The sequence below is a fragment of the Pongo abelii genome, chromosome 12, assembly GCF_028885655.2.
Source record: "Pongo abelii isolate AG06213 chromosome 12, NHGRI_mPonAbe1-v2.0_pri, whole genome shotgun sequence".
In the NCBI taxonomy this organism is placed as follows: domain Eukaryota; kingdom Metazoa; phylum Chordata; class Mammalia; order Primates; family Hominidae; genus Pongo; species Pongo abelii.
In genome coordinates, this window is record NC_071997.2 from 105512184 (window position 1) to 105534297 (window position 22114).

General features: G+C 52.0%; 1 protein-coding gene across 4 annotated transcripts; it reads left to right on the forward strand.

Moving 5' to 3' along the window:
* Window positions 1–44: 44 nt before the first annotated feature.
* On the forward strand, window positions 45–21705 carry SLC30A3 (solute carrier family 30 member 3). 4 transcript variants are annotated; one of them, XM_003775953.5, is made up of 9 exons: window positions 45–239; window positions 11365–11437; window positions 16488–16669; window positions 17122–17268; window positions 17371–17524; window positions 18077–18275; window positions 18523–18628; window positions 18896–19030; window positions 19942–20892. In XM_003775953.5, the coding sequence occupies exons 1-9, from the start codon at window positions 233–235 to the stop codon at window positions 20088–20090; spliced, it is 1152 nt and encodes a 383-aa protein (XP_003776001.2). In that variant the 5' UTR covers window positions 45–232; the 3' UTR covers window positions 20091–20892. The 4 variants fall into 4 exon arrangements, with proteins under 4 accessions (XP_003776001.2, XP_054403693.1, XP_054403694.1 ...); XM_054547718.1 differs by having other exon boundaries at window positions 69–239; window positions 11296–11437; window positions 19942–21705; XM_054547719.2 differs by lacking the exon at window positions 45–239 and adding an exon at window positions 10407–10728 and having other exon boundaries at window positions 11296–11437; window positions 19942–20890.
* The last annotated feature ends 409 nt before the right edge of the window (window positions 21706–22114 follow it).

The following is a 22114-nucleotide window of genomic DNA, read 5'->3' on the forward strand; positions in this document are numbered from 1 at the left end:
CCCCGGAAGCACTAGGTGGGGAGGCCACATTGGCCCTGGGACTTATTTCGCGCGCAGGGAAGTGAGAGCGGAGGGCTTAGCAGGCCTGCGGCCCAGGGCAGCGTAGGAGCGTTGCTGCCAGGCCTTGGGGCAGGGATTCCCGCCGAGCCCCTCTTCTCCAGCAGAAGGGCACCAGCCATCTTGATGGCCCAACTCACTCCAGGAAACACAATGGGTTTGCTGACCGTGGCGGATGAGAGGTATGGCTGCTGCATGCCCTTCTTAAGAGGTGTGTTACCTTCCCAGCTGTCTTCAGGACTTAGGGCTCTCTGCTTGGTCCCTCCTTCTCTTCCACCCGGAAACACCTCCACAACCTGGAAGACCCAACTCATATGCCCCTGTTCCTGACACTCCATCATTCACTCTCCCAGTTGTTCCCACTTCGTCTGTCAAAGCATTTCTCCTAGTATATCGTAATGATGAGTTTGCATATCTCATTAAAATGATGTATTGAGCCTTTTCCAAAAGTCACTACCGTGCTTCAAAAACGTCATTTAAATATGATGCCATCATGAGCATGTCCCATAATGTAACCCAACTTGGCTGTTTCAGTTATTTCTATTTGACAATATAATAACCCTATGAGGAAAATTCAACAGAAATGCTTGAACAAATCTCTAATTTTTTTTCCTAAGGATACATTCTTAGAAGTCGAATTATTGGGTCGAAATGATTTTTTCTTTTTTCTTTTTTTTTTTTTACGCTCTTGATCTCTATTGCTAACTTTCTTCCGGAAAGGTAGCAGAAGGAGGATTTGTATCCCCACCTGCAGGCGTGGGAGCATGCCTCTACCTGGCCTCCCTTCCTGTGAGTTTCTACAGGAGGTAGTGTTTGCATCACTTATAATTTACTACTTTGTAGTGCTGGTTTTCTTTACAAGAGCACTCAATGGCTCCTGTAACATGTAGTAGAAAAAGCTTTATTACTTGGAAAATGCTTATCTGTTAACCCTTTTGTAGCTTTTATCACTCTCTTCCTTTTATTACAGTTATTTGTGCACATTTTCCTCCCCTTGTAGGTTTTGTTGTTGTTGTTTTGTTTTGTTTTGAGATGGAGTCTCACTCTGTCACACAGGCTGGAGTGCAGTGGCACAATGTCTGCTCACTGGAACCTCTGCCTTCCGGGTTCAAGTGATTCTCCTGCTTCAGCCTTCTAAGTAGCTGGGATTACAGGCACCTGCCACCATGCCTGGCTAATTTTTTTGTATTTTTAGTAGAGACGGGGTTTCACCATGTTGGCCAGGCTGGTTTCGAACTCCTGACCTCAGTGATCTGCCCGCCTCAGCCTCCAAAAGTGCTGGGATTACAGGCATGAGCCATTGTGCCAGCCCCCTTGAAGGCGTGAGCCATTGTGCCAGCCTCCTTGAAGCCATTGCGCCAGCCCCCATTGCGCCAGCCCCCTTGAAGGTCACTCACCTAAAAAGAAGCTGAAGCTGATAATTTTTTTTTGGTGGTTTGTCTCATGCCAAATTTCTTTAACCCCCAAGCTTTCATGACTCATGGGAGGACAGAACTAGCAGAACAAACCAGCTCATTTCTTCCCCAGCACTGGGTAGAGAGAGCAGAAGGCATTAGAGGTGCACTTGTAAATCAGTATTCCACCTCAAGAACCATCTAAGCAAACGAACTAAGGAGTCCATCTGCAGCAGACACGATGACTGCTGAATTAATGAATTTATTTCTGTAGGCCTGTGATCAGTGCAGGGAGAGGGGATGAAGACCTTTGCATCACCCACCCAGTCCATAGTCTCTGGGTCAGATGAGTTTAGAGGTCACTCACTTAAAAAGAAGCTGAAGCTGATAATTTTTTTTGGTGGTTTGTCTCCTGCCAAATTTCTTTAACCCCCAAGCTTTCATGACTATCATGGGAGGACAGAACTAGCAGAACAAACCAGCTCATTTCTTCCCCAGCACTGGGTAGAGAGAGCAGAAGGCATTAGAGGTGCACTTGTAACGAATTCCTTGCCTCAGTCTGTAAGACCCAGCGTGGTCCTGCCCCTCCCTCTCCAATCTTTTCTGGAACCACTGTCCTGCTTGCTCTGGGCTTTGCTCCACCGCTTTCCTCTTTCCTGTTAGTTATTTGAAAAAATCGTGTTCCCTCCCATTTCAAGAGCCTTTGACCATGTTGTTCCCTCTGCCTGGAGGGCTTGACCTCTCATCCTTCAGGGATCTCAGCTTCAGGCCTCCTCAGAGAGGTCTTCTAAACTGGGTTCTACTCTCTCCTCACCTCATAATAGCCTGCAAACACACACACACACACACACACACACACACACACACACTCTATATGTATCTATATCTATCTATCTATCTATATATTTTTTTTTGAGACAAGGTCTTAGTCTGGAGTGCAGTGACACAATCACAGCTCAGCAGCCGCAACTTCCTGGGCTCAAGCCATCCTCCCACCTCAGCCTCCCAAGTAGCTGGGACTAAAGGCATGCACCACCATGCCCAGCTAATTTTCATATTTTTGGTAGAGGCAGGGTTTCATCATGTTGCCCAGGCTGATCTTGAACTCCTGAGCTCAAGTGATCTGCCCACCTCAGCCTCCGAAAGTGCAGGGGTTACAGGCGTGAGCCACCACACCCAGCTGGTGAACATGTGTTTATTTGCATATTGATTTAAAAGCTGCTGTTGGCCAGGCGCAGTGGCTCATGCCTTTAATCTCAGCACTTTGGGAAGCCGAGGCGGGTCGATCATGAGGTCAGGAGTTCGAGACCAGTCTGGCCAACATGGTGAAACCCTGTCTCTACTAAAAATAAAAAAAATTAGCCGGGTGTGGTGGTGCGTGCCTGTAATCCCAGCTACTCAGGAAGCTGAGGCAGGAGAATCACTTGAACCTGGGAGGTGGAGGTTGCAGTGAGCCGAGATCGTGCCATTACACTCCAGCCTGGGCAATAGAATGAGACTGCGTCTCAAAAAAAAAAAAAAAAAGCTGCCTTCCCCAGGTGACAGCTCCACGAGGGCAGGGACCTTGTTTGTTTGTTGACCATTGTATCCCCAGCACCTAGAGCCATGCCTGGCTCACGTGAGTGAATGAATGATTTCTTGAATGAGCTATAGCTGAGGGCCCTCTGCTGATCCAATGTAACCTGGAGGTTGGGCTCAGAATTCCCCGGGACAGAAGCACTTAGCTAGGGAATTGGACAAGACAACAGGGCCCATCTTCCCTCATATGGTCCTAGACAAGAAGAAACCATGATACAGAAAGAAGGTGAGAGGGGAGATAGTAACGTGATCCTGAACTCCCTGTTTCTTATTTGTCTTAGTATTCCCTCCAGTTCCTAACACACTTCCTGTGTTCAGTAAATGTTGGTTGGTTGAATGAACAAGCAAAAGTGTGAGGCTTTTCCGAGACACTCCTACCTAATTATCTCTTTGGATCTTCACAACAACCCGAGAGGCGATTGCATCCCTGCTTCATAGAAGTGAGCCCTGAGAAAGAAGGCAAATTCGGTTCTGAGAAGAGTTAGTAAACACCTTTCGCATCTTGACAGAGGCTGCAGAATGTTTTCACTTCTTATCATGGCCCTCTGACATTCTAACTAATCACAGTTCATAGCTCTTGAAATAGCCATTATCTGTAAGTCTTGCGAGGCTCTGCTCTGAATAGAATATCACTTCAGCCAGGAAGCTGCAGAGATGGGAGTAGCACGGCCCAGTCGGCCTGGCCTCCTTTGGCCAGTGGCTCTCCTCTTTGCCTTTACCTAGAAACCAGAGCCTCTTTGACTGAGTGTTCTATGCCTGGGCTCTTCTCACACCCAGCTCAGTCCTAGGAAGAACACACAAGCCAGGGGTCAGAAGCCCTAGATCTTAGCTCTGGCTCTGGCCCTCACAGGCTGTGTGATCTTCGACAGATCATTTCATCTCTGAGTCTATTTTTCCTCTTCTATAAAAACCTGTGCCATTTCACAGGGTTGATGTCAAGACTTAATTGGATTTGGTTTTAAAAAGAATGAAAGTAAAAAACCAAAAATAACTGCCAAAGAATGGTTATAGACTAAAACCATTTCTTGGATCATTTGCCCTCCCATCATACCTTGAGTCAGTGATCTTTTTGTTTACTACCACCCAGAGCCATTTGGTCTCTCATGGAGAAAACCAAGAAGCATCCCTTGTTTACCCACAAACAACTAAAGTTTTAGTCATATAGCTGGAATACACACACATACAGACAGCAGACATTGGCATATTTATACCCAAAATACCACACTCTGGAACATATGCAGTGGGAGAGAGAGATCACAATTTGTCACATTCAACCACCAGGTTCTCAAATTGTACAGTTTTTGAGCTGGAAGGGACCTCAGAGATTTAACTTGAATCCAACGCCTTCACTTTATAATTGAAGAAAGTGCAGCCCAGAAAGACGGATTGACCTGCTTAAGGTTATCCAGTGAGATCTGACCTGAGTTTTCTGACTCCAAGTTCAGTATCTACACCATGACTGTTCCTTCCTACTTTAAAATCCAAGTCTATAGACAGACCAAAGCTGTGGGGGATATTCACATCCTCTCATGGGTGATGTCAGGTAATGTTCCTCTTTCCCCTCCCCCAGCAGAAGGCATGTATGCTACATGTGACCAGAACCACCACCACCCACCCAATTGTGTTTGCCTCTGCTTCCCAGGCCAGACATCTCAGGATGGGAGGTGGAAGGCTTTCAGCTAGAAAGGAGACTGCTTCATGTCCCTGTCCTCTCTGACCTGCAACCCCAAACTTTGCAGACCCAACACTACGCTAACAGCACCTGTCTTACCTGTAAACTGGAGATAATAGTGTCTGTCTCTTTGGGTTGTTATGAGGATTAAATTTGAATAAAGCACGAGGCACATGCTTTATTATTATTACTATCATTATTATACTAGCTATTTCTATCCTATCTCCTGATTTTATAAGGAGAGAGGTTGCATTTCATTTTGTTGCTGGGAAGAAAGGAAAAATCAGGGTCCTTCCCCTTCCCTAAGATTTGCAAATTGTTATTGGTGTCTTTCCATGCTTCTACATCCTTCTCCTCAGCCTCTTAGAACCCCATTTTCTTGTTCTCCTACCCAGTCCCGTCATGCTGCCCTCTGGCTATCCAAAACACCGCCCCCAGTCCTCCCAAGCAGCCAGAACTCCAAAATTACCACTCTCATTTCCTCTGTTTTAATACTTCTAATAAAAACTATTGCTATCATAGAATGATCTCATCCCTCAGGGTAGATAGAAAGCAATCTTATTAAAACACTGTAATTTCGATTATAGTGAAAAGACAGTTAATACCTCACCCTCTTAATTGTTATTAATTGTCATTAATGCAAAAGGAATAACAGATAAAATTTCAGGCAGAATGACTAAATGGAGTGAAAAACATCAGGTTATGTTTTGGGAAGAGACTTTGGCCCTTAAATCACTTCTTTCTGTTTAACCTACCAACTGTCTTCTCATTTCTTGAGCTCTGCACATTTCTCTGGTTCTCTTCCTACATCTCTGATACGTTTGCTGTTTCCCTTACTGGGTCCTCTTCCTTCTCTTACGTCCTGACTGGATTTTCTTTTCTTCTTCTTCTTTTTTTTTGTTTTTGTTTTTGAGACAGTCTTGCTCTGTCACCCAGGCTGGAGTGCAGTGGCATGGTCTCGGCTCACTGCAACCTCTGCCTCCCGGATTCAAGCAATTCTTCTGCCTCAGCCTCCTGAGTAGCTGGGATTACAGGTGCGCACCACCATGCCTGGCTAATTCTGACTGGATTTTCTCTGCAGTTTGGTCCTTAAGCTTCTGCTTGTGCTCTTTCTTCTCTTCTTTAGAGAGTCAGTCTACACCCATGGCTTTTGCTGTCACAACTGTGCTTTGGTGTCATCCACATGCCAGTGTTCCATTGCCTCAAAACCACACTCCATTGGATTCCATATGCAGAGTTTGTAAAAAAAGAAAAGAAAGGCTGGGTATGGTGGCTCACGCCTGTAAGCCCAGCACTTTGGAAGGCTGAGGCAGGCGGATCACGAGGTCAGGAGATCGAGACCATCCTGGCTAACACCGTGAAACCCCGTCTCTACTAAAAATACAAAAAAAATTAGCTGCGTGTGGTGGTACATACCTGTAGTCCCAGCTACTCGGGAGGCTAAGGCAGGAGCATCACTTGAACCCAGGAGGCTGAGGTTGCGGTGAGCCAAGATCGTGCCACTGCACTCCAGCCTCGCAACAGAGCAAGACTCTGTCTCCAAAAAAAAAAAAAAAAAAGAAAGAAAAAGAAAAACCACACTCTAAAATCTGAATTCCTCATTTGCCCCCAGACTATTTTTTTTGTTTGTTTCTCCATTTCTGTTAATGTTACGACTATTTGTAAGACTGTAGACTCATTCTTTTCCCCAAATTTAGGTTAAAAAAGCTTGATAATTTTTTTTTCAAAATCTCTCTTTCATTTGTCTCTTCTTCTCAGCTCCCACAGCCTTGATGCACCCCAGTTAAAGGATTTCCATATCACACTGGCTGGTGTCCTAGTCTCCTAACTTTTCTCCCCATTGCTGGCCTCATCCTGGATACTGTTCCCAGATCACTGTTCTTAAAGCATGCTTCCATCTTACTACTTTGCTGATAGCATCACACAGGATGCAAAACCACCTTTGAAATCTGGCAGTGAACTCTGACCTTATGACAATTTACCCCTTCAAACTCATTGTCTACTATTGTCCTAAAGTGAACCTTTCTTTTTTTTTTTTTTTTTTTTGAGACAGAGTCTCGCTCTGTCGCCCAGGCTGGAGTGCAGTGGCACGAGTTCACGCCATTCTCCTGCCTCAGCCGCCGGAGTAGCTGGGACCACAGGTGCCCGCCACCATGCTCGGCTAATTTTTTGTGTTTTTAGTAGAGATGGGGTTTCACCGTGTTAGCCAGGATGGTCTCGATCTCCTGACCTTGTGATCCGCCCGCGTCGGCCTCCCAAAGTGCTGGGATTACAGGCGTGAGCCACCGCGCCCAGCCTAAAGTGAACCTTTCACAGCAATCAAACGGGTCTCCTCACTAAATATTTCTGTTTTTCTTCACCTCTGTACCATTGCTGTCACACCATTTCTCCCCATAAATTGTTCTTTTCCTTAATCAATTCACTTACTCAACAAATATCAACCAAGCACTGATATATGCTTAGTACCTTGGATACAATGATAAGTGGTCAAACTCTTTTTCTTCCCGCATAAATTAGAGCCTAATATGGGAGACAGAGTTCATTAAGACCTTCAACAAATATTTGCTGGGTACTATTACGTACAGACCCTGTTCTGGGGATATAGCAGCATGTAAAACGGACAGAATTTCTGCCATCATGGAGCTTACATTCTGGCGAGAGGGGCAGAGAGTAAACAAAATAAGTAAAATATGCAGTATGTTAGATGGTAATGATGGCTATGGAGAAAAATAAAACAAGGAATAGAAACAGAGAATGTCTGAGGAGAGGTTTCAGTGTTTTTTTGTTTTTGGGGTTTTTTTTTTTTTTTTTTTGAGATGGAGTCTTGTTTGTTGCCCAGGCTGGAGTGCAGTCGCAAGATCTTGGCTCACTGCAACCTCCGCCTTCCAGGTTTGAGTGATTCTCCTGCCTCAGCCTCCAGAGTAGCTGGGATTACAGGCACGTGTCACCACGCCTGGCTTATTTTTGTATTTTTAGTAGAGACGGGGTTTCCCCATATTGGCCAGGCTGGTCTCGAACTCCTGACCTCAGGTGATCCACCCACCTCGGCCTCCCAAAGTGCTGGGATTACAGGCGTGAGCCACCGCGTCCAGTCAGGTTGCAGTTTTTAAACGGACAAGGAGAGAGGGCCTGGCCAGGTGATATTTGAGTCAAGACCTGAAGCATGTGAGGAGGTAGGTTGCGAGCACATCTGGCAGAGTGCATTACAGCTGGTGAGATAAGCAAATGTGAAGGCCCTGGGGTGGGAGCATACCTGGTGTGTTGTAGGACTCACAAGAAGGCCAGGATGGCTGGGGAGTGAGGTGGGAGAAGTGTGAAATGAGATCAGAGGAGCTAAATTCCATAGGACCCCTTGCCGGCCATTAGAAGGACTCTGGCTGGTACTCTGAGTATGATGGGGAGGGACAAATCTGATCTATGTTTACCTAGCTGCTTGGTTGAGAATAGACTATAAGGCAGTAAGGATGGAAACATGGAGACCATGGAGGAGGCTACTGCAGTAATCAAGAAGACAGATGATGGTGGTTTGGACAAGGGCGGGATCAGGATTTGCTGACAGCTTGGATGTAGAGTGAAAATAGAGGAATCGAGGATGACCCTAGGATGTCTGGCTTGAGCAGATGGGAGGATGGAGTTACCATATTCTGACATGGGAAGACTGCAGAAAGAGAAGGTTCAGGATGGGGTGACAATCAGGGGCTCAGTTTTAGACTTACGGAGCTTGATAGGCCTGCCTACCAGACAATAAGGAAGGGATGTCAAGCTGACATGTGGATATATGAGTTTGGAGTCCAAGTGAGAGATCTGAGAATCACCACCGAACACATGCCATTTATTATTTATTTATTTATGAGATGGAGTCTCACCTGTCATCCAGGCTGGAGTGCAGTGGCATAATCTCAGCTCACTGCAACCTCTGCCTCCCGGATTCAAGTGATTCTCCTGCCTCAGCCTCCCGAGTAGCTGGGACTATAGGTGCATGCCACCTCACCCAGCTAATTTTTGTATTTTTTAGTAGAGATGGGGTTTCACCATGTTGGCCAGGATGGTCTCGAACTCCTGACCTCAAGTGATCTACCTGCCTCGGCCTCCCAAAGTGCTGGAATTATAGGTGTGAGCCACCAGCCAGGCTATTTTTAATCCTTTTTAATAGAAAAATTCAAACCCATACAAAAATAGAGAGAATGGTACCGTGACTCTCTATGTACCCAGCATCTAGCTTCAACAATCATTACTTTCTGCTGTTATTGGATCGTATTTAAAGACCAGAAACTGGATGATAGCTCCATGGGAGTGAGTGTGGAAAGAGAAGAGAAGAGAGTGACCAAGGCCTGGGCTAATTCAGCAAGAAAAGATTGAGAAGGTGGGGAGGAACCAGCGAAGGGGACTGAAAATAAACAGCCAGTGAAGTAGGAGGAAAACCAGATTATGGTAGCCTGGAAGCCAAATGATGAAACAAATAATTCCCAAGTAACAATTCAGTTACAGTATGATCAGTGCTGAAAGAAATAAACAGTGTGTTGACCCAGCATGGTGGCTCACCCCTGTAGTCCCAGCACTTTGGGAGGCTGAGGCAGGAGGATCACTTGAGTCCAGGAGGTCGAGGCTGTGGTGAGCCATGTTTGTACCACTGCACTCCAGCCTGAGCAACAGAGTGAGACCCTGTTTCCAAAAAGAAAAAAAAAAAAAAAAACCCAGAAAAAGTATTGTACGATGAGAGTGTATGACATGAGAATTAACCTAGTGTGGGGGCCAGAGAAGGCCTCCCTGAGGCAGTGACATTTAAGCTGTTGCTCTCCCTCAGTCTCCCTGTGACCAGCTGAAATCCTACCTCCTCCATCCTGCTTCCACTCAACTAGCTCCTCCTTTCTGGGATGGCTTAATTGAGGACCGTGTGCCAGCCATTAGTGGGGTTTGGGGACACAGATGAGAAAGAAACAATTCCTGCCTTCAGGGAGCTTGCCCTGTAGCAGGGAGACAGACAAGCAAAGGACTTCATCACCATGAGGTGAGTGCTGGGAACAGATAAGCACAGTGTGAGCCTTGAGAGAAGCAGGGAGGGACACATACCCAGTCTGGGAGAAGTCAGGAAAGGCTTCCTGGAGGTGACATCTGAGTGGAGCATGGAGTAGAAGTTGGACTTCCAGGTTGCCTCGTCTGTCCATGCTCTACAGCTTGGCTTGGACTTGTCAGGTGTTAACTCTTGTCCACATGCTTACATTTTAAAATTTGCCTGAAATCTCCAGCCCAGCTTAAATCCTGACCTCAGTGCAGAGAATCGCACTTGAGGCCTGGCATTCGCGAGGACCCTTTGCAAAGATGTTCACAGGGCCATTTGATGGCTCTTTGAGGAACAGGTGGAAGCATCCTGTTTCGCTGCCAAGCTTTCCTTACATAAATTTTCAAGTGAAGGTTGGTATTCCCACCGCCGGCGCCCTCGGCTTCTGGAGGCGGCACGTTTGGCCACGCGCTGCGAGGCGCCTCTGCCTTCCCCGCCTGCTGGCTCCCGGCAGGGGCGGGCAGGGCACGTGAGGGCGTCTGCGCCCCCTCCCGGCACTCGGTGCTGCTGGCCGCGCAGGCTGCCCGGGAAGGGAAATCCCGGAGGAAGCCATTGTTGTTATGTCCCCTGTTGTCGTCATAGGCTGAGCCGTGCCAAGAATCCCGTTCCCCGCATAGGACCCCGCAGTTTCTCCCCATTCTCGAACTCACCCGCCCGGGTCGCTACGGTCCAGGCTGCCGCATCCGAGCCGCGGAGTGCGCGGTGGTCGCTGCGCATCCCAGCTCCAGGGTTCTCAGAATTGGGGAGAGCCCTAGGATGGGTGCGGCGCTTAGAAAACCGACGGCGCCGGGCCCGACGAACCCAGAGCCCTGGCATAGCTAAGCAGGGACTTGGGTTCCACCTTGGCTCTGATAAGTAGCCCGAAAAGGTGACCTTGGCCAGTGGTTTCCTGCTCTCGCCCCCTCAATGTGCTTCCTTGTGACCCGAGGAGAAACAGAGCTCCGTCAAGTCCCGCGCCTTAAAGGGAGGTTAGAGGGAGAACGACCCCCTCGCTCCCTTGCCCCCTCACCCCGCATGGGCTTTGGACTGGGGAGGCTGGGGGCTGGCGCGGAGGAGAGGCTGGCGCAGCCGGGGGCGGGGACGGCGCGGAGGGCGCGCGCAGCCCCTGTGGCTCTCCGGTGCCGCTCTGCAGCCGCGGGGCAGGACAGTCCCTTCGCACGCGCCGCCCGCACACCTTGGCACGGGCCAAGCCACACTCTCCCCCGCCGGAACAGCCAGCCCGCCGCCCAGCTTTCCTAATCCATTTAAGCCTCACCTCCTCCGCGAAGCTCTCCCGGGTTAACCCCATCACTTCCACCACTGTATCTGGCACGTGCTCCCATTTTTGTTTTGTTTTGTTTTGTTTTTTGCAAGTGCACTCTCGGGCTCGTTGGAATAACAATATCGAGGGTAGGTGTCTGTCCCCAGAAGCCTAAGTTCAGGACGCCCAGTGTGTTCTGAAGGATGCGGCAGATGAGTTTCTTGCCTGGGCTCACTAACCATTCCCACCCTCCACGCTTCCCCATCCCTGCTCACTCTCTCCCCTCCTCCTACAGACCCTCCTCTTCACAGACTGTCACAGCTTCGAGTGCAGAATCCTCTTCCCACCCCCTCCCATTCTACAGTGGCGGCAGGTGCGAGGGGAGAGAACATTGAGCATTTGAAGCTTCCACCTGAGGCTCGGCCACCGACTTTGCTGTAAGTCGCTCCCTCCCCTGGGTTTTAGTTTCCCCCAAATGAGGCAGAATGCGGTAATGTCCAGGAGGGCGCTGCAGGTGTGGAGGATGGGGATCACTAGCTGACACGCTGCCCCGCTGCCCCTCAGCCCCTCTCCATAAACAGTGGCCGTGACACTAGATAGGCGGCTCGACTCCACTGGCCGCCCCCACAGGTAAGAGGACTGTGAGCGCTCTCCGGTTCCAGAGCCGGGGAGGGAAAGAGGATAGGGGTCCAGGCTGGGCCCTTTATTCACAGCCTGCATGACCTTGGACTCTTCTTCCTCTGGGTCTCAGTTTACTCATTTGAAAAGCAGGGATAACAGTGGGTTGAAGGAGAGCAGGAAGCTTGTCACCCAATGTTTCTGTATAAAAATAAATGATCATTCGCGGTACAGTGATTGGCAGCAGACTGGGCTCATGAATTCAGACCCCAGATTCTCCGTAGAGGGGTTTCTGGAGTCCCTGGAATCGCCTTGTGTCACCGCTCACCTCACGTTCTTTCTGGTTCTCTGGAGATAGGTAATGGGTCTGCTCCTGTTTCTGCCTCCGCGTGAGGATTGGGGCCACAGGGTGACGGCGTGGTGGGTGACACCCCCTCGCAGGCATGCACAGAGTGGTGGTCATTGGGCGAAGGTTGGTCGTGAGGTCCTTGGGCTTGAGGAGCGAGGCTTGGAACCGGTGGGCGGGTCTGTGTGCAGAGGTGGGGCTAGCTCGCCTGGGGGACGGGGCTGTGGAGATGAGGAGTTCTCCAGAACTCGGGGTTCTGGCGCGGGGAAATGGGGCTTTGGCAGTGGGGGCGGGGCTTAAGGGTGAGGAGAGGCCGGGGAGCCTGGAGGCGGAGCTTGGGGAGCTCGCCCCACGCGGGGCGGGGCTCCGGCGGCAGCGGGATCTGCAGTTCGGACTCGGCGCGCCACAGTCGCTGCAGTTCGCTCCACTCTGGTGGCCCCGCCACCCTGCGGGGATCCCGGGGGTCGGCGGGCTGCTCGGACTTGGCGCGGGGCCGGCCCGGCCTCTCCCTCCCTCGGTGGGGCCTAGACGGTTGGGGCACCGGGAACATGGAGCCCTCTCCCGCCGCTGGGGGCTTGGAGACCACTCGCCTGGTGAGCCCCCGGGATCGCGGTGGCGCCGGCGGCAGCCTGCGTTTGAAGAGGTAGGACAGACCTGGGCTGGCCTTCGGCCCGGGGGCGCCACCCTACTACCCTCCGTCCATTTCGTTGTCCCTCTCGGTGCGGGCCCCGGCGGCCGCCCCGGCGCACCGCGGGTCCCTCGCTCCGCTGCACCCCGCTTCGTCCCCTCTGGCTGCACGGAGCGCCCAGCCCTACACAGCCGGCTACGCCTCCTCCCGGCCGCCTGATGTCCTCGGGTGAAGCGGCCTCCCACTCCCCTCCGGCGTCCCAAGCCGCCGGACCCCTCCGCCGCCCCCGCGGCGCCTGCCTTCCCTGGGAGCGGCTGCCGCTCCGTCGGGCCGGATACCTCGCCCGGTGCGCCAAGGTCCGCATTGCCCCGGGCCCAGGGCGGGAGCGCCTCGCTGCCCAGGCTTCAGAGCTCCCTCTGTAGGCCCCGGGGGCTCCCCTCCGCGCGCCCCCTCCAGCCGCGGCCAGCTGTGGGCGCCAGGGCCCGAGGATGGGCCAGGCTCCGCGCGGGTCTTGCAGGCCCCTGGGGGGCGGGCGGCCGCCGGGAAGCGAGGGGGCGGCGAGGAAGGAGCAGGTGCGGTCTGGGCAGCGAGGGTATTCCCGGCTCCGCACAGACGGGGCCGGGGGCGGCGAGGTGTGAAATGAGGCGCGCGGAGCGGCCGGGACAGCGGGCCGGGGGTGGCAGGAGAACCGCCAACGCGCCCCGCCGGCCCCCGCGCCCACCGCCGCCGTCCACCTGCCCCCGTGAGCTGCCGCCCGGCCTCCCTGCCCACCCCCGCGGGCCATCTTGTCTGTCGGCTGACCGTCCGTTTGTCTCCGGAATTTGGCAGGATCTCCGGCTTTTTCTCTTCCCCCACCTCTCTCAATCTTTCTGTTTCTCTCCTAGTCCCTCTCCCTTTGTCTCTGACGTGGTGCTTCTGTGTGCTTCTCGCTCTTTCTTTGGGTGGGGGCGTTCAAGCCGGGTTGGGGGCAGGGGTGAGCAGAAGAGAGCTGGACCCCTTCCTGCAGGGGCTTGCAGAGACGCGGTGGGGGCTCTGCCGTAGGCCTGGCATCTCTTCAGGTGTCCTTTTGACTTTGGTTCAGCCCCTGCTACGTCCCCCCTCTTCCCCACTCAATATCGGTTGTTTGTTGGGGGTTTCGGAGGACCAGGGAGAGGAAACAGCCTTTCCTCGTCTCTAAACAGCATGTAGCCACCCCACACTCCCACACCCCCACACACCAACAGCCAGGCTTCCTTAGTGCCCAATTTATGCAGAACAAAAGGGAGCAGCCTGTTGATGGGTGGCCACCTTGATGCCTGGCTGTGCTGTGGCTTACAAGGCCAGGGAATGAATGTTGCCCACTGCCCCCAATGCCACCCAGCCTTTGCGCTTCAGACTCGCATCTCCAACTCCAGTCCATCTTCACTCTCATATGACCATTAGTCACCGAATCCTGCAGCATTTTCTGAAAGGCGTTTCCTAACCTACCTGCCCCTCCAGGGAAGCTCTGACCTGGTCTATTCTAGACCCCTCCATTTCCTCTCCTCTCCTCTCTTCCTCCCATCAGCAAGGTCATCTCAGTGCTCAGGAGATATTTGTTCAAGCAGTCAGTGTATCTCCCTTTATGTTCCTTTGAGCCCATCACTTTCCTCCTCAGCCCTCCCCTGACACTTCACGCTTAGACTCCAGGCCACAAACCTTGTCTTTGTCATTCTACATGTCTGGAACACCCTTCTCCAACTAGGTCTCATCTCCTTAAACATGCCTTTCTCTGTGAAGTTCTCCGAGCCCCCTATGAGGGAGTGCTCCTTTCCCTGCACCCGAAAGTGCTTTGTTCATAACCCTCCTAGCATCAACCTGTCCTTGTGTAGTAAGCCATTTGTTACAATCTGTCTTGCCCACCAGACCAGGCTTCATTATGTGTGCTCTGCCTGGTGCACCTCATTGAATGAATGAGGATCGGTTTCACAGCCTCCTTCACCACCCCATCTCCTCTGGAAACACATCCAGAATCATACACGCCCAGATTCTAAGTCTTGGATGGGGCTTTGGAAATTCAGGAAATTAATCTACCAGTATTTCAGTTTTCTGTACAAGCACCAAATGTTCCCCCTACCTCCCTCAAAACTCAGCTCACCCACTTGGCAGAATTGTCTTTAGCCAGAAGGCCCCAGACATCCCGCCCCACTGTGCTGCTATGATCACGTTTCTATCTGGAGCCATCGTTTTTACTCGTGGGTATTCTTGTCACACCTCCATGAGTATTTCTAGTACTGTATTTTCTATTTAGGTCCTGAATTCTGTGGAAAATTCTGTCCTTGCTGGGTTCAGGTGGGGTAGTGGCGGGGGTGAGAATTGGACCAGAATGGACTTAGCACTCAGCCTGACCTCACTCAGCCTCTGGCATCCCCAGGTGAGGTCCCAAGCCCCATTCATTTGTCAAGGGAGACTTGTGGTACCATGCAGTTAAGGTGGGCTCTGCTGGGTGCTTACAGTTGGACTGAAGTCCAATTAACATGCTCCTCCCACTGCCATCCTCAGCCATAGCAGGCTGCACCCCTTCCTCCCATGACAACCCCAGCTCTGGAATCTAGCCATCAGTTCTCTGTGCCAGGAATCAGACTTTTTGGCCCCAACGTCCCGCTCGTCTCTTAAAGGGCCACACTTCAGCTGCATGTCTAGAGAGGGCAGGGGCAGGATCCAGGAGTGGAGGTTCTGGGAGGTGGACCTGGAAAGGAGGCACACCAAGGCCAGGAACACATGCTGAGTCCAACTCCACACTTCACTCCACCTTCCCTTCATACTGCCTTGGCGTGCGTGGCATAGCATTCACTTGTCTTTATCAAAATCCTTCCCATTCTTCAAGGCCCTTCTCATGTTACCTCTTACAGCTGTTTCCCTGATTTCCTCATTATAATTAGTCTGGCCCTCCATCCTCAGAACCCTGATAGCACTCCAACTGCCATAATGACAGTGGCCACCTTCGCTCTATATCATTGTGTAGGTACATGCTTGCCCTGTTCATCAAAAGCTCTCAGAGATCCGCAGGAATCCTGCTCATTTTGGGGTGCCTAGCATAAGAAATTGATTTGGTTGGGGTCTAGTCTCAGCTCTAGCAACTAGCTGGGTTGGCCTCCATGTGTCCCCCAACTCTGTGAGCCTCATGCTTCTAATTTATTTAATAAAATGTTAGACGAGAGCTGGGTGCGGTGGCTTACACCTATAATCCCAGCAACTCAGTAGGCTGAGGTGGGAGGATCGCTTGAGGCCAGGAACTCAAGTGTGCAGTGAGCTCTGATCACACCACTGCACTCCAGCCTGGGCAACAGAGCAAGACCCCATCTCTTTTTTTTTTTTTTGAGACAGTCTCTCACTCTGTCGCCAGGCTGGAGTGCAGTGGCACAATCTCGGCTCACTGCAGCCTCCAACTCCCTGGTTCAAGTGATTATCCTGCCTCAGCCTCTCAAGTAGCTGGGATTACAGGCACGTGCCACCATACCCAGCTAATTTTTGCATTTTTAGTAGAGATAGGGTTTCACCATGTTGGCCAGGATGGTCTCGATCTCCTGACCTCGTGATCTGCCTGCCTTGGCCTCCCAAAGCGCTGGGATTACAGGTGTGAGCCACTGCTCCCAGCCAACCCCATCTCTTCAAAAAGTTAGACTAGACCGTCTGTAAGGTGCTTTCCAGCTGTGAAATTCTATGGCTCTGTGTATGGAAGGAAAAGGGAGGCTGGGCTCTGACCTGTTCATTTAGTCCCCACCTCTCATGTGGCCCTCTGCCGACGCAGCTCCCAGATACGACCAGGCCTGGGGAAGCAGATGGTCTGATGAGGCCAGCATTGGGGACTGAGGACGTGGAGTGAGCAGGCCAGCCTGTGGGCCAGGCCCAGGTTGAACCATGTTGCTTGCCTCAGTCTCTTCACAGAGCCCTCAGAGCCCCTCCCTGAGGAGTCCAAACCTGTGGAGATGCCCTTCCACCACTGCCACAGGGACCCCCTGCCGCCACCGGGCCTCACCCCCGAGAGGCTGCATGCACGGAGGCAGCTGTATGCTGCGTGTGCCGTGTGCTTTGTCTTCATGGCTGGGGAGGTGGTCGGTAAGTTGGGGAGCAGCCCTTAAACCCCATCCTCCCAACACCTGCCCAAGCCACTCTCCACCCAGAGTCCCAGGAATGTTCCTGGGTGCAGATGCAGAGATGGGGATGGCTGGGATAGGGGAGCTGGGTGCCCAGGACTCAGGAAGTAGGAGGGGTGAGGGACAGAGCAACAAAGGGACTTCTAGCCGAGGTCTGGGGCCAGCAGGTCAGGGCTGACTTCTTTTAAAACCCCTATTTTCTTGTTATTAAAATAAAATATATCATTGTAGAAAAGAAAACACAGATGAATGAAAAGAAGAACATAACAGTAGTTAATTATACCTGTAGTCCCATCACCTGAGAAAACCCCAATTCACATTTTTGGTATATATCCCCCAATTTATTTTCCATGCCTATACACACTACATGATATTTTCTAAATGGAAGCAGACTCCATCATTTCACCCTGGCAGGCGGGTATCTGGCACACAGCCTGGCCATCATGACCGATGCAGCCCACTTGCTGGCGGATGTGGGCAGCATGATGGGCAGCCTCTTCTCCCTCTGGCTCTCTACCCGTCCAGCCACCCGCACCATGACCTTTGGCTGGCACCGTTCAGGTAAGGCCCCTGCATGGCCCAGTGACTCTCCAATCTTGCCAGAGGGCACCTGTCAGGGTCCCAAGCAGGTCTCTGACAGCTTGTCTCCCCCTCCACCCGCAGAGACTCTGGGGGCTTTGGCCTCTGTGGTCTCCCTCTGGATGGTCACTGGCATCCTCCTGTACCTGGCCTTCGTCCGCCTGCTGCACAGCGACTACCACATCGAGGGGGGTGCCATGCTGCTGACCGCCAGCATCGCAGTCTGTGCCAACCTGTTGTACGTCCCAGTATGGAGCAGGCACCTTGTGGGGCCCAGGGCGAGGGGTCTTCCTCCAGGATGGGAGAGCTGGCTCTCTCCTCCCCACCAGACACACAGACATGCACACACAGCTCTCCATGGACTGCCCTGGGTGTGTCTGGGAAGGGTCTGGGATAGAGACCTAAAATTCAGTCAGCAGATCTCTGTTAAGGGCCTGCCATGGGCCAGCCACTCTGATGAGGGCTTTCATCAACATGATTGCATTTAAACCTCACAGCCACCCCATGAGGTAGGTAGCATTACCCCTAGTTTACCATTAATGCAGTCAATCCCAACAGGTGACTTGCCCAAGTCACATACCTATTTAGGTAACAGGGCCAGCTTCCGAATCCACATGTGTGGCACCAAGTCTGGTATTCTTTCCCCCAGGCTGCATTGTTTATCTCTCTTGCAAAACGCTGTTTTCTTCCAGGGGCTGGGAAAGGGCTACTGGGGAGGTGAGACATGGAGATGGGGGCATAGGAGGCCAGGAGCAGGGCCCTAGGCTGAGCTGCTCTGCTTCCCCCTCAGAATGGCCTTTGTGCTGCACCAGGCTGGGCCCCCCCACAGCCACGGGTCTAGGGGAGCAGAATATGCACCGCTGGAGGAGGGGCCTGAAGAGCCCCTGCCCCTGGGGAACACCAGCGTCCGGGCAGCATTTGTGCACGTGCTGGGGGACCTCCTGCAGAGCTTTGGGGTACTGGCTGCCTCCATCCTCATCTACTTCAAGGTACCATCGTTGGAGACCTGCCCCAGCCTTCCTCCCCACAACCACATCCCAGCCCACTCCTTCCCAGGTCCCAAAGCTTCCTTCCCCCTCCCTCCCACCTCCCAGGACTCTCCCAGACATAAATCATGTTCCCTGTCCCCTCTTCAGGGTTTTGAGGGGCCTCTCAGGTCATGTTTGTTCAAGATACCCCTAGATCTTCCTCTGAAAGGTCCCTGGTTGTTGGGCTTAGGGGTCTCTTTCTCTGCAGCCTCAATACAAGGCAGCCGACCCCATCAGCACCTTCCTCTTCTCCATCTGTGCCCTTGGATCCACGGCTCCCACTCTCCGAGACGTTCTTCGAATCCTCATGGAAGGTGAGTCGGGCACCACAGCTCCCCATCCCTGTGGCCCTCTCTGACTTTACTCTCGCACTGGGCCACCACTTTTTTCTTTGAAGATAGTACGGGAAGAAGGCTTGGCTCATGGGGTCTGCTGCTGGAACAAGGATTTGGGCATAGGGTGAATTGTAGGGGTCAAAAGGAGAGTGGATACAGGATAGGGGAGGTGGAATCCAGTGGTGGGGGTGCTGCTTCTGGGCAGGAGTGGCCCTAGCAGTAAGGCATGACTGGTGCTGGTTGCAGGTACCCCCCGCAATGTGGGGTTCGAACCTGTGCGGGATACGCTGTTGTCGGTGCCAGGAGTCCGGGCAACCCATGAGCTGCACCTGTGGGCCCTTACGCTCACTTACCACGTTGCCTCTGCACACCTGGCCATCGGTGAGTCCCACTGGCCCCAGCTAGTTACTGCCTGGAACATACCCCACCCCAAACATGGGACCATAGTTTGAGTTACTGGAATTGTTTCAGTCTTTCTTGATCTGTCTCTGTTTCTCTGTGTCTCTCTCTCACATACACACACACACGCACGTGCGCTCGTGTATGTTGGAGACAAGGAGTCTCCATCTACTGGATGCAGTGTTCTGGGGGCAGTTTCACCCTCTTTGAAGTAGCACAGGGAACCAACAACCCTTTAAAAGATCATTAGTACCTACAGGTCTAGTGATGGGGCACAGTTAGGTAAATTACAGCACCTCCACCCTGAGGTATCACATAACTGTTAAAAATGATGCTTATGAAGACTGTATGGCAACTAGGAAAAATGTTTATGGTATAATGCTGAGAAAAAAGCTGAATATAAAATTGCATCTACATTATGATTCAACTATTAAAAATATATATGGTGAGTCATGAGCTGACAAAGAATTTTTGAGTTTCTTCCAGATGCAAGAAGCAATCAGAGTCATGCAATTTGGATGCCAAAAATATTATAATTTGTGGGATATTTGATGGAAACTCTAGAGGGACAATGAGACAGATATTTAACATCTGGATTGTCCTGGGAAATCGGGTGGTATGGCTGCTGAAATGTTGAGCTGTATGTTGACACTCAGTGACAGGAGAGAATAGGAGACTGGAAAGAGTTTAGTGTGTTAGCACGGTTGACTGGGGTGAGTCTCTCCAACATTTGATTTGACACTTTTATGCTGTTCATACAATACAGAAAGAAAAGCAGGCTCCCATTCACGCCTGGCTTTAATGCTGTGCAGCCCCTTTCCCTGTCTTTATCTCAGTCCCTGCCTTTTCTTTCTCCCCCGGGATGGATGCCACCTCTTATCACTCTCCCACAGACTCCACCGCTGACCCTGAAGCCGTCCTGGCTGAAGCCTCATCCCGGCTCTACTCCCGGTTTGGATTCTCCAGTTGCACCCTGCAGGTCGAGCAGTACCAGCCGGAGATGGCCCAGTGCCTGCGCTGCCAGGAGCCCCCCCAAGCCTGAGCCATGGCCCTGCCCTCACCCCACTGCCAGGCCGAGGCTCAGCCCCGGACTCTCAGCATCTGCTGCCCTGATCACAGAGACGGGACCGAGCCAGGTCCATACCCCTTCCTCTCTCCCTCCTTCCACCTGCCAGTTTCCCCAGCCTCAGCCCCAGCCCCAGCCCCAGTGGGCAAGACCAAAGTGTGGCGGGGAGTCGGGTGGGAGTCCGGGGAATAGATGTGACTAGTTCAGGGGTGGGGACTCCCAGGCCTCAGTGTGGCAGGGTGTGTTGAAGGCCTGTGGTGCCCTCTCCGCATGGTTCATGTGGAGCCACGAACATCCTTTCCCTGCAGTCCATTTGTCTGTGTGGCAGGCTGGCTGGCTGGGGGCATCTGCCTGTCTATGTGCTGTTGGTGTGCCTATGCCTGGGGGAGGTCAGTAGGGGCCCCCTCCCCACATGGCCCTCGCTCTGTCTATGCAGGGGCCCCAAAGCCCGCACTTTGTCCGTGTGTCTTAGCCCTGTGGTTGTGTGTGTGTGTGTGTGTGTGTGTGTGTGTGTGTGTTCTTGGTGCTGTGGCCTGTGTGTCTCTGTGCCTATGTGGCTGTGCTATGGTTTCTATGAGTCTGCTCCATCCATGTGTCTGTTTGGGGGTCTATCTCTCCATCCCTCTGTTGGTGCTGTGCCCTTGGCTATCCCTGAAAGAGGGAGGACTCCACTGCAGCTCCACCAATAAACTCGTGTCTCACTGCATCTTTCAGCCTGTGTGCTGACTCCTCAGGAGGGGGAAATCAAATAGGTCACTTGAGAACAACAGAATCCCTCCTGTCCCTTCCCAGCCTCTGGAGTGACCTCCCACAGACCTCCTGTCCCTTCCCAGCCCCTCCACCCTCAGATGGAGGGTAAAAGCCACCAGTCTCTTTATCCCCTTCCCCTGGCTCACAGCATGCCTGGGTCCTTGGCTCAGGGACAGTCCCATATGCCCTGGGCTTGGTTGCAGGAGAAGGCTGGAAGGTAAGGAGCCAAGGAATCCCTGGGAGTCAGTCGTTCTCAGAGGTCCCTGCATGCCAGTGGGCCTCAGGCTGGCTGGAGGGAGGCTGGGTCCCTGTGAGAGAGAATGGCTAGACCATAGCACTGATGTGGGCTTGGTTCTCAGGCCATCTAAGGTGTCCAGTGGTAGGGACCCCTCAACCCTGATAGCAGCCAACCCTGAGTCCAGGTTTAGGCTGTGAACACCAAGGACCTTTTACACCTATTTCCCCTTTGTCTTAAGAACTGCATATTTTGACACATTAAGTCTTAAAATCAGGCTCATTAAGGGAGTTTTGATTTTCTCTTTTAAAAAAATCAAACTCAAGCTGGACGTAGTGGCCTGTGCCTGTAATCCCAGCCCTTTGGAGGCTGAGGCAGGAGGATTGTTTGAGCCCAGGAGTTCAAGACCAGCCTGGGCAACCTAGGGAAACCCCTGTCTCTACAAATAATTTTAAAATTAGCTGGGTGTGGTGGTGCACACCTGTAGTCCCAGCTATTCAGGAGGCTGAGGCAGGAGGATTGCCTGAGCCCAGGAGGTCAAGGCGGCAGTCAGCCATGATCATTCCACTGCACTTCAGCCTGGGCAACAGAGCAAGACCTTGTCTCAAAAAAAAAAAAAAAAAAAATCAAACTCACTGGGTTTGGTGGCTCATGTCTGTCATCCCAGCACTTTGAGAGGCTGAGGCAGGAGGATCGCTTGAGGCCAGGAGTTCAAGACCAGCCTGGTCAACATAGTGAGACCCTGTCTCTACAAAAAAATTTAAAAATAAAAATAAATTAGCTACGTGTGGTGGTGCATGTCTGTGGTTCCAGCTACTCAGGAGGCTGAGGTGGGAGGATCACTTGAGCCCAGGACGTTGAGGCTGCAATGAACTATGATCATGCAACTGCACTCCAGCCTGAACGACAGAGTGAGACTCCATCAAAAAAAAAAGAAAAAGAAAAATCAGCTATGCAAGATGGCTCACGCCTGTAATTCCAGCACTTTGGGAGGCTGAGGCAGGCAGATCACTTG